At 41.5% G+C, this 15,652-nt stretch overlaps 1 protein-coding gene across 2 annotated transcripts in view; it reads right to left on the reverse strand.

The window, feature by feature from the left end:
- Positions 1-4,329: 4,329 nt before the first annotated feature.
- Arfgef2 (ADP-ribosylation factor guanine nucleotide-exchange factor 2 (brefeldin A-inhibited)) overlaps positions 4,330-15,652 on the reverse strand; it is an 83,944-nt gene continuing 72,621 nt past the window's right edge. The window contains exons 33-39 of one of the 2 annotated variants that reach the window (XM_005392338.2): positions 15,522-15,576; positions 14,195-14,309; positions 11,014-11,144; positions 9,047-9,215; positions 7,607-7,745; positions 5,474-5,591; positions 4,330-4,934 (exon numbers count right to left, since the gene is read on the reverse strand). In XM_005392338.2, coding sequence (XP_005392395.1) covers positions 4,761-4,934; positions 5,474-5,591; positions 7,607-7,745; positions 9,047-9,215; positions 11,014-11,144; positions 14,195-14,309; positions 15,522-15,576 — 901 coding nt within the window. In that variant the 3' untranslated portion in view covers positions 4,330-4,760. Of the gene's footprint in view, positions 4,935-5,473; positions 5,592-7,606; positions 7,746-9,046; positions 9,216-11,013; positions 11,145-14,194; positions 14,310-15,521; positions 15,577-15,652 lie in introns of those variants that run through there. The other variant, XM_005392340.2, reaches the window with a different exon arrangement.

Genomic DNA, 15,652 nt, shown 5'->3' on the forward strand with positions numbered 1-15,652 from the left:
CCGGGAGCCAGCAGGCAGAAAGCTAGCCAGCCCGAAGGCTGGCGCTCCCCGCCCACAGCTCCCTGTGCGCCGGAAGCATCCTTCCAGGGAACCGGAAGCCAGACTGGTCTTAAACTCACTATATAGCCCAGGCTGGCCTAGAACTCATAGCAATCCTCCTGCCTCAGCCTCTTGAGTTTTGGGATTACAAGTGTACACCATCACACTTGGAAGGCCAAAAAAAGCTGGAAGTGTTTGCCACAGAGACTTTGGGACACTTCCTCCCAGGCTGGAGGGGCCTCTGTAGAGGGTCACTGTCCCCCGATCTCAGCACAGCTACCACTTGGGCCTGTGAATGCAGTGCTGCAGGGGTGGTGTAGCAGCTCCTCTGACCTCTACCCTCTAGATACCAATAGCTACCCTTACCCCAGCTGGGGCAACCAGAAATGTCCCCAAGTATTGCCAAGTGTCACTTCTGTTCCCCTCAAAAAACTTCAAACCACTGGTTGGCAGCAGTTGAAGAACACTGGCCTGGCCCTGGCCCTGGCCCAGGTGCTGCCTGCTCTGAAGAGACGCCAACCTCCCCTCCGGCGAGCTTTCCAGGAGGGGTGCGTGCTTTTTTTTCTTCACTGGAAGTTCCTGACATTTAGCCCAGAGATAAGTGCTTTGGCTTCCAGGAAGTAATGATGACAACAATGTCATTAGTTTCAAAGGTGGAATACTTTAAGGTCAATGATTCAAAACTTTAACAGGGTATTTCACAAAGAGAGGCAAGACAAGCCACGCCATGACTTTACAGTGCTTGTATGTGAGCCATGGGTGTGAGCCTAGAATCAGCTCAGGTCACTCAGCCGAGTGGGGTCCACGCCAGTCTGCCCATCTCGGCACCAGCAGTAGGTTTCTGCTTTCTTGTGAGCTCATCAATGGTCAGATTAACTAGTAAGGTGAAGTGGACTCAAGGGATGTGTAAGAATTTGATCATGACTGGATTTTCCCATTTCCTCTTGGAAAAGGGAAATATTTCTTATAAAAAATTAAGACAATATTCTATGAATAATTATTTTTGTTAAATATAGAGGCCAAATGTTGCCACCATTTGAAAATTACAAGCTTATGTTCGCCCTGAGAACAAACAAGCTAACTGAAAACTGGCCTGCTGTGTACAATTACTACTATATTAAAAACAACTTTACTTTTTAAAACTTTATTAATTTACCACCTGATCAAAGCATGGGATATTTTAACAGTATTGTACATATTATTTTTACATAGAAAACTTTACATAGCATTTCATATTATATAATTCTGCTTTATTCTTTCAAAAATGTATACATCCACTGGGCAAGGAATGCGTTTCATTAAATTACCAATATTAAATGCACTTAATCATTGTGTATAGATTAAATCAAAGTAGCTAGTAACTAATTTTTAGGCATTTTAAGGAGGTAAAACATACATTTTGCACATAAAGAAGTATTTGATGCAAATATGCAGATAAAAAATTTCAAATTAGAATACTGAAAGAAACTACATCTTTGATGAGTGTCATTTCCAGATACAGTCATTCTTTAAAATATTCAGCTTTGGTTTCTTTGTTTCCCAAACTGCAAAGCTGCTGGTAGCAAAACTCCAGGATTTCACGTGAGTTCAAGCTGTGCCTACCTTAACACAAATATTGCAACAGAATTTGTTAAGGATCCAGCTTCTACTGAAACCAACATCCATATGCATCCTAGCAACAAACATGTGAACAAGACAGTCACATCTGCACTTGTTGGCAGGTCCTGTTAGTAACTGTAAAGATTACTGATGGTGTAGCCATAATCACAAAAGAACAACAACAAAAAAATACAGGGTTTTTTTTTTTTTTGCATTTTGTACAAAACACCTGTTAGAGGAAAATGCTGTGTTTTCAGATATTACACGATTTTTATAATGCATGTTCTTTGGTTGTACATAAAGAGCACAAGGAAAAGGTGTATTTGACTCTAAAGGTGCATGTTAGAAATAAGATTTCCCATGTTTGTTGTTAAGATGCCAAAGCTGGTGATTTCCCTCACAGAGAGTGAAGAAAAATAAAATTGCTCAAAGCAGCAGTATTGTAACAAAAACTTCTAGAGACCCAGTGCATACGATCAACACTGAAAGCATTTTGAGACAGAAACAAGGCCTTGGCAAACGCTGCGTGCCCCTCCCTTTGTTACTTGTAAGGTAGCATCCGGGCCCAGTGCTGCAGAGCTGCACACACCCTTTCCACTAGTGTTTGAGGGGCTTAAGCCGCATTTACCACGAGAAACAGATTTATTCACAAGAAAAGGACTTAGCCTGAATGGCTTCTTACTGGAGGTCAGGGATTTCCTGTTTCCCACTGTCCACTGACAAGAAAAATTAGCCTGAACGGTTTTAAATCCAGTTTTGTTTTGTTTTGTTTTTTAGACAACGTTTCACTATGTAGTTCAAGCTGCCTTGAACTCACTATGTAGCCCAGGCCGGCACTGAACTCCCAGTGATTCTCCTGCCTCTGCCACCCAAGTATACATCCAGTTGTTGTTGTTTTTTCTTTTTTTTTTTTTTTTTTTTTTTGCTTTAAATTAAAATGCTTCATTCAGAAAATTAAATCTTTTAAAAGACAAAGTTAAAAAGAAATTCAAGCCTGACTGTTTCAGCAAGCAATAAAATGCACTGACACACTTCCTACCTCACAATAGGCAAAAATGAGAAGGCAGGAGGACACTGGAAAGTTTTGATGAGCAGGGCTACATGAGAACCTCAGAAGGAAAGGAAAAATCACCAACCCAGAGTGTGGCTGCATGCAAGATGCACTCAATGAACCAACATGCCTGCTCCCCTTAAACCTGTGGTAAAAAGGTTGCAGTGAGGACGACAGGCTTGTTGGGGCGATGACAGAAGACAGTACCAGGGCAGGTCTTAGGTGTAGGTTTCAGGGTGCAGCATAAGGATGTAACGGATTCCAGGACAAGTAAATCAAATGTCCTTACGTTCCATTCATGGTAAAACATTCTTCCAGGGTCCTTTCCTGCTAAATTACATAGTTCCCCTTATCTAATGTTTTAAATAAAGTAAAAATCTAAACCTGATTTTTTTTCTTTGGTAGAGAAATCAGAATACTTTTTGGGCAAGAAAAGAAGTAGATAAGAGTACTGCTGGCCAAAACTAAACATTTCTCAAGGCTGTTAACAACAATTACAACAAAAAAACTTCAGAAATCAGTCTCTCAGTAATAAGCAAAAGCACCAGAAATCCTTCTCCAGAAAGAAAAAATATCTGATTTTACAGATAGATTCCCAAACTACTGGCTTCTAAGGCACCAGAGTTGACATCAATACAACCCAATTGACGTGACTAGAGTGTAGGTAGAAGTTTGAATGTTTTCGTCACTCTGTGACACTTTTTTAACACTTAGTGCTGCCCTAGCTGAGCAGTGAATGAGGGCCGAGAATGAAGTGTGTGTTCTCTTTTTCATGGACTCAGTAAATTAGGCTTCCAAATATACTGCTGTACTCATATACTGCCCGCTTTGACATGAGCTGCATGAGAATGCCTCTACTGTAGTTCAGAGTATTGCACTTTCAGAAACATCATAAGGACCCCAGGGTCTAATCTTGACAAAGAATTGAGCTCCTCGGTTCAAATAACAGAAGTGCTAAGCACCTGCCACCTCCTGCCACTGTCACAGTTCAGCTGTGCTGGCCCCATGGCAGCTCTAGTTCTATCATGATACTTGGTGAGGTGACCTTGGGAGCAACACTTATGAAATTACTGTCCCTCCCTCTGGAGGTCCCTTTAGTAGGGACTGTGCAAAGCAGCGACACTATCAGTACACTCATTCTTCTGAGGTAAAAATAAAATGGTTTACTCAAAGATAAATGGACTCTGGGTAATAACTACTTCATTTTCATTACTACTTCATATAGTAGATCTCAGAGTGTGAGATGGATAATGTATTCTGGAAATTTTAATTGAACACCCATTCACAAATACTTCAAGGAAGGCTAATCTTCTTCATGAAATTGTTTACATTTTCCTATAGACTTTTTCTCCCCAAGTTACTAAAACAGGGAGCGCCATGAGGCACTACGTTTTTTTTTAACCTTGCAAGCTCTTAATTCTAACTTAATTACTAAATTCTGCCTTCAATTAAATCTTCAATAATATCTTTTCATAAAATACTTTTTAAAAACCACTCAGACATTAATAAAACAAAAACATAAAAAACAATCTTTCTTTTCCCTATCTTTCTCCAAACTAATCTAACTATGGCTGACTCGTAACTGACAAAAACACTCAAATTTCTTCAACACACTCAAACAACAACAAATACCCGGCATATTTTAGGTGGCAGCCGTCAACAAGAAATTTTATTAACATACTCTCTAATAATCATGAACTTATACAGCTATGTTCAGTATTTTCAAGGAGAGTAACTTCCTCTGACAAAACATTTACAGCCAGTCACGAGACTTGCTAGGAAATGATGGCATTTGCAATGACAGAATGGACAGTTTAATCAATAAAATGGAATGACAGGTGAAACATTCCCCACCTACTATATTAACTGGGTATGCAACAGTTTAATAAAATACCACAAGCCTTAGTCATTGGGACCTTTCATGGGGCCAGCACAAAGGCTGACCTTATCTAGGACATTCTGAGATCCAAGGTGGCAGCTCTTTGCTTCTGTGTGACCCTTCAAGAGACAGGGCAGTCAGAAATGGCATGGTGAATGTTCTGCGGAGCTGCAGCAGTGGCCTTCAGGGCTACTACACCGGTGACAGTGTTGCTGGTACCTGCGCTGGCTCTTCTGGAATCCATATCTTATACACAACACCTATCCGTAAGAAGAACTTCCGCAGAACTGCTCGGAGCTCAGGGATCAGGTCGAACTGCATAATTTCACACAAGTAGGGGTAGTACATTGAGGCGTGCGCTTTGAACTTGAGGTAGGAGAGAAATAGAAAGATACAATTAGACATGGAACTATATTTTTTTGCACCAGTTTTTCAAAAGTATTCATCTTACCTTCAAACTTCTCACACAATGCTGGTACTTTTTCTTACTATTAGAAACTTGTTACCAAAAAACTTCCACATAAAACCTATTGCAATTACATTTAATTTCTTTGAATTATATTAGGATAGTCAATAGTTCTCTCATTTTGTAAAGCAAGTTCTAGGTCTAAACCAGCACTCGACAATCTCAACCCTCTCTTCCCACACTGAAAATCACCGGTTGTTCTCAAGAGCCATACACACGGCTTCTACTTCAGCCTCAACTAGTGTTCTTCCAGAGAAAAAGACCTACTAGCCAAAGGCACCTGTTGTTTATAATGAATTAACTTCTCTCCAGTGCATCTAGAATGTGCTAGTTATTTGACCATCCTTGAGAAAATCCAAAACCAGTTGCTTCAAACGTTGAGTGAAAGGCACTCAAACTTCACGTCCCAGCGGAAACATCACAGGTTACTTGTTCATACCTTTTCATCATTTATTTTGAGGGTTTTGGTTAAAAGTAACAACAGGAGACTTGTCCAGGCCTCCCGATGGCTTTCAGAATTCACTGTGATGAAATAGGCAAGAGCTTCACTGCACACACTGCAATTAAGAGAGGGGCATGTCACATGGATTAGCATTTCATATTCAGTGGGGGAACTGATCGTTTTTTCCTTTTTTCTTTTTATGACAGGATCTTGCTAGGTAGCTCAGGTTGGCCTTGAACTCACTATGCAGCACCAAGTGGCCTTGAACCTGTGATCTTCCTGACTCAGTTTTCCAGAGTACTGAGATTATGGGTGTGTGCCCTCATGCCCGGTTCAGGTACTACTGATTCTTGCAATGACTATGTGCTGAGTACCTAGCCTGGCTGTGCTATCTTGAGCAAATCACTGAGCCCTCGTCTCTTCAGCTATATGGGGATAAATAACTACCAAACTCAGGGAGTTGCTGTGGAGAGTCAATGAAATAAATGTATCTTAGCTTAGCCTTAACACACGGCTCAGGCTAGACTCAATATAGGTAGCACAATAAATACAAAGAGAATTTATTATTCATAGTTAATTATACAATTATTTCCTCACAGTCACAAACAACTGCTTTTTTCTTTCTGTCATTAGACAGAATCTCACTGTATAGCCCAGGCTGCCCCTAAACCTGGAGTCCTCCTGCATCAGCCTTCCAAGTGCTAAGATTACAAATATACATTATTATGCCTCACAACAAAAGTTCTTTTTTAGTGTCTGTAAATATTCCATCATAGGATATTCCACAGTTATCCAAGCCACAGTTAAACTGTTCAAATTTTTTTCTCTTTATAAGTTAAATCTGCAATGAGTATTCTGTCTGCAAATCCTGGTTTATCGTTCTAAAATATATTCGATTTCATAACAGTGGAATTTACTGGGTCATGAAAAGTGAACATTTCAGGGCTCCTGGCAGGTAATTCTACCTGCTTTCCAGAAAGATCATGTCATTGTACACTCCTACCAGTCATGCAGAATTATGGGCCTTACTACCTTGGTGCCAAGGAGTAAAAGGAGGTGGCTAGCATGCCCAAGGACTTAGGTTCATTGAACTAAAAAAAAAAAAAGACTCAGATATTGTCATCAGTATTTGTGTGTGTGTGTGTGTGTGTGTTACTAGAGATTGAAACAATTTAGCTTCACACTAAGCTATATCTGTACTGCTTTTTTTTTTTTTAATTTTGAGAGATGGTCTCAGTAAGTCACTAAGTTGCTGAGGCTGGGCTCGAATTTGTGATCCTCTTGCCTCAGCCTCCCAAGTAACTGGGAATACAGGCAGATGTCACCATTTTACTGATGTCCAGGAGGTGGGTGGCAAAGATCTACTTTTCACTGTGGGCCTTTCTTGCTAGCATCCCACTGTCTCCCCATGGACACATTTCCAAACACCTGACTTGGGCACACCCTGGAATCCATGTGATTCTAATTCATTCTTCTGGGAAAGAAAGGGTGATGGGATGTCAGAGGTAACAGCAATGTTAAAAAGGACCTGGTTCCAAGGGGGATGGTGCTACAGGGCTGCACATCTCATTACAGCCCAAGGACTCTGGGGTCAGAGTACTTTTCACTACCCAGGTTTCTGTGCCTGTGGGACTCAGAAGTGACATGAGCAAGGCCCTGCATTCCCTCTTCAAAGCACTAAGAACAGTGAAATGGCCAGTTGTGGTGGCACCTGCTGTAATCCTAGTGTTCAGGAAGTTGAGGCAGGAGGGTCACAAGTTTGAACCTCGCCTTGACAACTTAGTGAAGCCCAGTTTTAAAAGAAAAGGACAGGAACTGGGGGAAGGAAGGTGTAGCTCAGTGTAACGACCTTGGGTCCAATCCCCAGCACCAGGGCCGGGGATATAGCTCAGTGGGATAAGCGCCTGCCTGGCAAGTGCAAGGTCCTGAGTTCAATTCCTGGTACCAAAAAAAAAAATCTCCAGCACTGCAAAACAGAACAGTGAAATGCAGGCAGCACCACACGGAAGGAAGACACCTACAGAGGGGTCAGTGTGGAGGTAATTTTCTCCTACTCTTTTCAATTTACAGTATTGTTGTGATATGTCTTGTATATGACAGATAGGACACTTGATGGGAAGCTGATCTTACGTTAAAAGTCGCTGCTGTATTTCATCCCAGGAATCCCTGCGATTCTCATCAACATACATTCGAAACAGGATCCTCAAACAGCAGGCCAGGCTGCTGGTTTCTTGTTTGAGAAGGTTGGGTTTAGACTTGCCCTTAAAACCTGGGGATCAGAAAGTCAGTAAGTACAGCACAGGGTCAAGAGCATACTGAGAAATGGTGAGGTAATTAGTCATGTAGTTCAGGAAGCACTGAACCATCTCATAGCTTTAACAAGCTCAACTGTGATACTACACGGAGACAGTCTCGACTCTGGATGTCATTCTCTGTACTGACACCCTGACTGCCAGCCAGACCTGCCTGCTGACCAGTAAACCCATTAGCTGCATCTTCTCAAATGTAACAGCTCCTAAGAATTCTAGCATTTTTGGTCATTTTGAGACAGGGTCTCACTATGCAGTTCAGGCTGGCCTTGAACTCACTTTGTAGCCCAGGCTGGCTTCGAGCTCACAGCAATCCTTCTGTCTCAGCCTCCTGAGTGCTGGGATTACAGGTGTGCGCCACCATGCCTGGTTCTAGCATTTTTCTAAGTTACAATTTTTTCCCAAAAAAGTAAATATAAAAATGCAGTTTTTAAAGCAAAACAGTTCTCACCAGCCAAATAATGTGCAAACTGCTCTCATAAACAAAACTCTGTTATAGGCAAAGACATAAAACATCTGGGTATTTTAAAGCCACAGAGAAAAATGACAGTCCTTCATCAGAGATTGAAACAGGCACTTGGGGAAAAGATTAAAATAATGATAAGATAATGATAAAACTACAAATGTTATTTAAAGTACTTTAAATAATAATATTATTTGAACTTTTGTGCAAAGTTCAAATAATAAGATCTCACCACCACATCTGGAAAAAAATATATGTATTTACTCCAAGAATTATGTGTTTCTTTATTTTTAGGGGCAGGAATGGAGGAGAACATGTAAAGCCTCAGATAAATGTATGACTGCTTCTGTTTCTTGAGACTATTACACTTTTTATATCACCATTTTTGTTGTTGTTTTGTTCTTTTGAGACAAGGTCTCCCTATTAGTTCAGGCTGGTATTGAGCTATAGAGCCCAGGCTGGCCTCAAACTCTTGATGATCCAACTGCCTTCTCCTTCCAAGTGCTGGGTTGAGGTGTTTGCCACAACGGCTGGCTTGTATTTTTATCATATTTAACACTAAAGATCAAATTTCATGACTTGCAAGATCAATTCAGTTCTCCAAGTTTCATTTTCTTTTCATCAAATACTTTTTGAGACTGTTATATATGAGGCAGTGTTGGGATGAAATCCAGCAATAAGCATAAAAATACCTAGGAAGCTATTTCAACTATGTTTGAACTATCAGGAATTCTGAAAGACTTTAATGTTCAGGCTGGTAACCAGTGTGGCCGGCAAGCCACTGCTCTGTGGCCTTACCTGCCCGCCACAGGACGGTTCGCTGCTCATAATTAGAGTTGAAGGCCTTTGAGAACGAATGAGATTCCTGCAGGCAGTCCAGCAGCTTGAAGAGGTGCTGCGAAGACATGTATTTATACATGCCTTGGTCCTCCGTCTCGATGTGGATATCTGCGTCCAGTGTGTCTTGCTGCAGGATACAGAATAGACAGGAGTACTGAGAATGTGAGGGAGTGGTTTTTCGCATAGAAAATATAGACAAAGGCAATCCTGACTCTCCAAAGGTTGCTCTCTCTATAAAACACACTCCAGTGCCCTCACCCCTTTCCACATAGATGTTGTTCCGCTGGTGAAGATGCATCCTGAGCTGCTGTGTGACAGTAGCTTAGGCTGGCCAAAGTTTCAGTTTTGTCACTGCTGCCTTCATTGTGTAACCAATGCCTTCAAATATTTTACTACAGAATTTCATTCTTTTAATTAATTAATTAATTGAGGCAGGGTCTCACTATGTAGCCCAGGATAGCCTTCAACTCACAGTGATCCTCCTGCCTCAGCCTCCCAAGTGCTGGGATTGCAGGTGTGCACTACTACATCCAACAAGGATTCCAAGTCTGAACCCCACCTGGACAATTTAGTGACTCAGCAAGACCCTGCCTCAAAATAAAAAATAAAAAGATCTGGGAATGTATGTAGCTCAGTGTAAAGGTCCTGGATTCAACCCCTGGTATAAGAAAAACAAGTACAGAAGAAATGACCAATAAACACTAAAGATGCTCTGTATCGTTAGTCATTAGGAAATACACATCAAAGCCACAATGAGATACCCATTTCATATCTGCTAGCATGGTACAGCAGGAATTATAATAAAAAAGGCAACAACAACCACTAGTGAGGATGTGGAGAAACTGGGACCTATGGATAGGAGTGTCAAATGGTGCCACAGCTTTGGAAAGTGTTTCCCAAACTCTGGCCAATTTCTCAAAAAGGTAAACAGTTACCACATGACCAAGCAAGTCTATTCTGCAGATATATACAAGTGTCCACAAGAAAATTTGTGCACAAATATTCACTAACAGTATTACTTGTAACAGCAAAAAGAGGAAAACACCCAGCTTATAAGCAGATAAGCCCATGTGATATTTTACACAGTAGAGTGTTATTTAATCAGACACACAAAGAATGAAGTTCTGATACACAGTATGGCAGGAACAAATCCAGAAAACATTATGCTAAGCTAAAGAAGGCAGACACTAAAGTTCACATATTGCCTGATTCTGTTTAAAAGAGCCATACAGAACAGGTAAATCCACAGACACAGGAAGTAGATTAGTGGGTGCCAGGGCCTAGAGAAGTGGGTAAGGGGAGTCACTGCTAATGATCACAGAATTTCCTTTTTACAGTACTCAGAATTATTCTCCAGTCACACAGCAGCAATGTTTGTACTTTGTAAATATACTGACTGCGGAACTGCACACTTAAAAACAAAAAAGGGCAGCTTGGGTGGACAGGTGTAGCTTTTCAGCAGTAATTACTCCTGGATGGCAATGCAGTGCTGGATCTGGAAGGTAGCTAACTGCAGTCTCCACCCAGACCACGTCACTCACTCACAGGGTCTGTCAGCCCCAAGGCAGTAAAGTTTTTAATTTACAGTGTACGGTTACTGCCCAACTTCCAGATGCTCAATCTTGTCTGATTTAAGAATCCCCTGTACGCACACAGTTGCACATACAAAACGAATCCCCACAATAACACCTCTCCAGCGCCTAGGTACGGGGTGGCATCTGAGCACCTAGGATGCTGCTAAGCTGGCTTCTGGAAAATAAAAGGTTCCATTGTGGCCAGTTTCAAGTGAATAATGTGATATCCTTAATGTGGGGCTGGAAAGAGATGAGCATGATGGGCTCCAGGCAGCCCGCGGGAGCTTCCTGGCCACATCCCCATGGACAAAGCTGTCCCCCACTAGACCTCCCCAGGCCTGATGTTGTTACCTGGGCAGCAACCATGTGTTCTGCATCTTCCTTTTTGCTTGTGGCAGGGTAGAACACAATGTTGTCAATGGTTTGTATCAGTTCCAACTGGACCACACACTTGATGAGGAGGCTGGCAAACAGTTTCTGATCTATATTAGATGATAAAGATTAACCCTAATAATGATTCAGCCGATACTGAGTCAATGCTCACTGAGCTCCTACCCTGGTGTGACCCTTGATGTGGGAGCACAGCAATGAACAGACTGAGCAACACTCCCCTGCTCCCATGAACTGGCCAACAGTAGGCAAGATTTAAAGCATAAGGCCCAGTATGTCAAATTATGATGATGTAAGACAGACAGAGAAGTTTCAGGGTTGAGCTGCAAATTTAAGTGTGTTTCTAAAGATCCGATATCTGAGCAAAGGCCCAAAGGAGACAGAATTAGCTCTGCAGGTCTTGTGTCCTCCAGCAAGTATCTCTGTCACTCCATGGGCCACTCTTGTGGACCAGCTCTCGACTGTGCCCTAACCACAGATGGGTTCAGGTCCTTCCTGAGGAGGCTAGGATCTCCGTTTTCCATGGATGTGGGAATAGCTCTTTTAAGTTCTTCATTTTTGGATCACCGATCAACCACTTTTTGTCTAACCCAGAAGTAGGAACTGCTTTCTGCACTCTGTACTACTTTTTTTGTTCTGTTTCTTGAGACAGAGTCTCATTATGTACTTCAGGCTGGCCTTGAACCCAAGGCAATCCTCCTGCCTCAGCCTCCTCATTAACTGGGATTACAGGCATGTATCACCATGTCCCACTAACAATTCTTTCTACTGAATCTTCCCTGTTCAGATCAGCCATGCAGTTTCTGCCTGCTGACTAGATTCAGACTCTATCTATCTCTGTTCTCAATAGCTAGGGCACGAGTGTGAGCCATGGCAAGTACCTCACAAGTTTTGGTTATCAACTGACTATAAGAAGGTCAAATTATCTTTAAGTTTTTGAAGGTAGTGAAATTACATAAACATATATTCATGGGGCTGTAATTACTTGTTGGATCTTTCTTGCATATCTTTGTTTTCCTGAGAAGCCATTTTGAGGATGCCAACATGTATTGCAGCAGCCATTGATGACTTCCTACCAATCTGTCCATAACTATGTGATATTTGTATTGTTCCTATGCTATTTCATAAACGGATATATGTTGTTACTATGTGTTTTCAACAACAACCATTGAGAATAGCCAATGATTATTTGATTGATCACTCATGTATAGCTCTATTTGTTTTCCCTAGAGACCACTTTGGAGACTCCAAGCTGTAATACAACAACTCTGTCATTCAGTGAATTCCCCTATTGCTATGTGGTCCTTCTTTTATTCTTTAAAACAAAACAAAAACAAAAACAAAAACAAAAAACATATATTCATGCAAAATGTTTTAGCTTTTCAGGGGCTGGAGATGTAGCTCAGTGGTACAGTGCTTGTCTAACATGCACAAGATGCACAAGGCCCTGGCTTCAGTCCTTAGCCCAAAAAAAAAAAAAAAAAAGAGACAGAAGGGAGCCTTAACTTCTGAAAAATGCAGTGGAGTTGTAGCTGTTAAAAAGAAAGAAAAGGACACATTAATGGTGCAAAGTTTTGCCTGCCTGAGCTCATGCCCAGAAGGGAGGCTGAGCTGGGACAGTGAGGAACAAAATTCCCTGCCTCCTGCAGCAGAGGGATGGGCTTGAGTCCAGGCACCATGAGAATGGAGACAACTTGCTGCACCGGGCATGGTTCTACTGGAGGAAATGCAGCTTCCTCACCCTAACTACCTTATCTGGGGCTGAAGAGGAAACAGAGATGACCCTATCACCAGCCACTGGAGAGAACTGGCTGTGCCTTTTAAATGGTTTTTAAATGGCTTTTAAATGGCTTTCAAGGAGGCCTATTCTATTCCTTCTAAACACAACACTGACCACACGCTGCTTTTTCCATTGTGCTGCCTCAACCGTTGTTAATGCACACAGCTTGGTTGCTGAGGATAGTGTGGGACTGTGTGCAAACAATCGGGGCTCGAAACTTTAAAAAGAGCAGAGAACACTTCAAAAGTCCCGACTCCACCCTCTGCCAAAAGCATGTCTGGATCCCAACTCTATTACACACGTTGTACCACATGTCTATGCCCTGTTAGTTCAAATATAAAACTGAAATTTCTTACAGACTGCCATAAGGATTAAGTGTGATCCTATGCATGAAATACACTGCAGTGCCTGGCACATTACAACTGTTAAACCTGTTTTTTAAAATGAGAGACAGAGCCAGGTGTGGTGGCACACGCCTGTAATCCCAGCACTTGGGAGGCTGAGGCAGAAGGATCGCTGAGTTCAAGGCCAGCCTGGGCTACAAAATGAGCTCAAGGCCAACCTGAACTGCATAGTGAGACCGTGTCTCAAAAAGACAAAAAAAAAAAAAATAATTTGAAACTTTCTTATATCTAAAAAAGAATTTCTAATATGTAAGGGGTTCCTCCAAACCAGTAAGAAAAGGGTCAATAATCACTACAAATGAGCAAAGATTAGCAGTAGAGTTCACAGAAAACAGAAGTGTTCTTCAACAGAATTTCAATCATAATTAGAAACCTGCAAATTAGCACCCAGGAGGCTGAGTCAGGAAGGTAGCCATGAGTCTGAGGCCAGCCTGTGGCTACACAGTGAGTTCAAGGACAGTGAGACCCTGTCTCAAAAAAAAAAAAAAAAATTGCAAATTAAAATTATTTCAGAGACACCAAATTTCAACTAGGTGCTGCCAAAGATCATAGAAACAGGCACAACTGAATGGATAGGAATTTGAAAATATCTGTCAAATGGTGAATGTCCCTACTCATTGACCCTAACATTTGATTTCTAGGAATTTCCTAAGTAAACTAACCAATGACATGTATTGTTATGCAAAGCAGTACTGTTGCAATGGCAGAAAGCTGGTACCATAAATGAAACTGCACATGTGTGTATCTGCTGGCACATGGGTGACTCCAGGAAGGCACACAAGAAAGCAGCAACACTGCTGACAAAGGAAAGGCACAGGCAGAACGAGGCACAGTGGGGAAAGAAGGCTCCTCCTGCTCACCCCTTTGGTGCCTTCTCTGCATCTGACTCATGAAAATGTGTAACCTACTTGAAATAAATAACCAAATGAAAACAAATTGAATATAAAAGTAGCCTTACTTGCATATGGTCTACCCTTCCAGCTGTCATCGGTCGGGTTAGAGAGCTGGCTCTGGCCCCTCTCTGAGGCATTTTTATCTATGCTGCTTAGAGACTGGCGGTCCAGGTCCACATCCTAAGTGTAAACCAGAGAAAAACACAAAGCTCACTTCTCTTGATCCATAATTGGGCGCCTGGGCAGAGATGTGACTCTTTACCAGTGCTGGCTCAGCTTGAATTTCAGTGCCTTGTTCAGCTAAGTAAAATGGACTTCTCAAAGGCTATCCACATGGTATATGTGGGGGGATGATTTCAATTATGCCCTTCTCTCATTAAAATTTCACATTCTCCTATAAAAACTCAGCACATTTCTCTACACACTATAATGTAAGCAGGATTATAACAAAATTTTTATAGGGTTAAATTCAAAAGTAAATCAGGAGTGCTGGGCCTGGTGTTGCACGCCTGTAATTCTAGCTACTCAGGAGGCTGAGACAGAAAAGTTTGAGTTCAGCTTGGGCAACTTAGTGAGACCCTGTTTAAAAATAAAAATTAAAAAAGAGCTGGGGATGTAGCCCAGGGGTATAGTATCCTGGGTTCAACTGCCCGTTTAAAAAAAAAAAAGGAGTACAGTAGCTAGTTCTTTTTTGTTTTTAATTGACAAGGAGTTAAAAAACAGAAAATGTTTAAATAATGTGCTTTACTTTTAAGTTACTGTGTCCAAAATGTCTTTTAAAATCTACTAGTCTTAGAGTTATCTGGGAATACAAGTTCACAATTCAGCCCTGGCTCCCAGCTCCCTCCCTACTGCCCAGGGAAACAAGGTCGTCTCAAGTGGGATTGAATGTAGGTCTTTATGTGACCTTACACAAAAAATAAGAACAACCACTTCTGGTGGGGTGGACAGCACTGTTAACCAGGGAGGGCAGCAGGAAGGACAGCCGACAGTGAGGCACTATTTGTAACAGTGACATACTAGAACTGGCCTAAGACTCCATCCTAGGAAGAGTTAAAGAAATTGTAATAATTATACAGTCATTGAAAAGGCTTTTTACAATGAATATGAAAAATACAGAAAAAAATTCACAACGTTAATATGGCACGTGCCAAGTGGTCCCTCATTTCAATTGTGTGGGGTCTACCAGGTGTGCACAGACACCCAAAGAAAAAGCTGGAAATGCAAACTGCTTTTTACTGACTGAAGAGACTTCCTTAGATCTCACAACACTTTTTACTGACTTCCCATCAGAAAAGTACAAGCTGTACAGGATTACTGATCCTTTATTAGAATAATATGAAAAAATAACCAAAAAAAGAAAAAAAAAGCCCGAACAAAGAAACTCCCTACCAAATGTTTTTCTGACAAATCTTCCTCCATTCCCACAGGTCTCCACGTCAGCAAACTTAAGAGAAGAGAAGAAAAGGAAAATGATCAATATGAAAAGCAGCTCTGTGTTTTAAGACATCTACTCAGCACAA

Source organism: Chinchilla lanigera, unplaced genomic scaffold (assembly GCF_000276665.1).
Source record: "Chinchilla lanigera isolate Chin_1 unplaced genomic scaffold, ChiLan1.0 scaffold00044, whole genome shotgun sequence".
Lineage (NCBI taxonomy): Eukaryota > Metazoa > Chordata > Mammalia > Rodentia > Chinchillidae > Chinchilla > Chinchilla lanigera.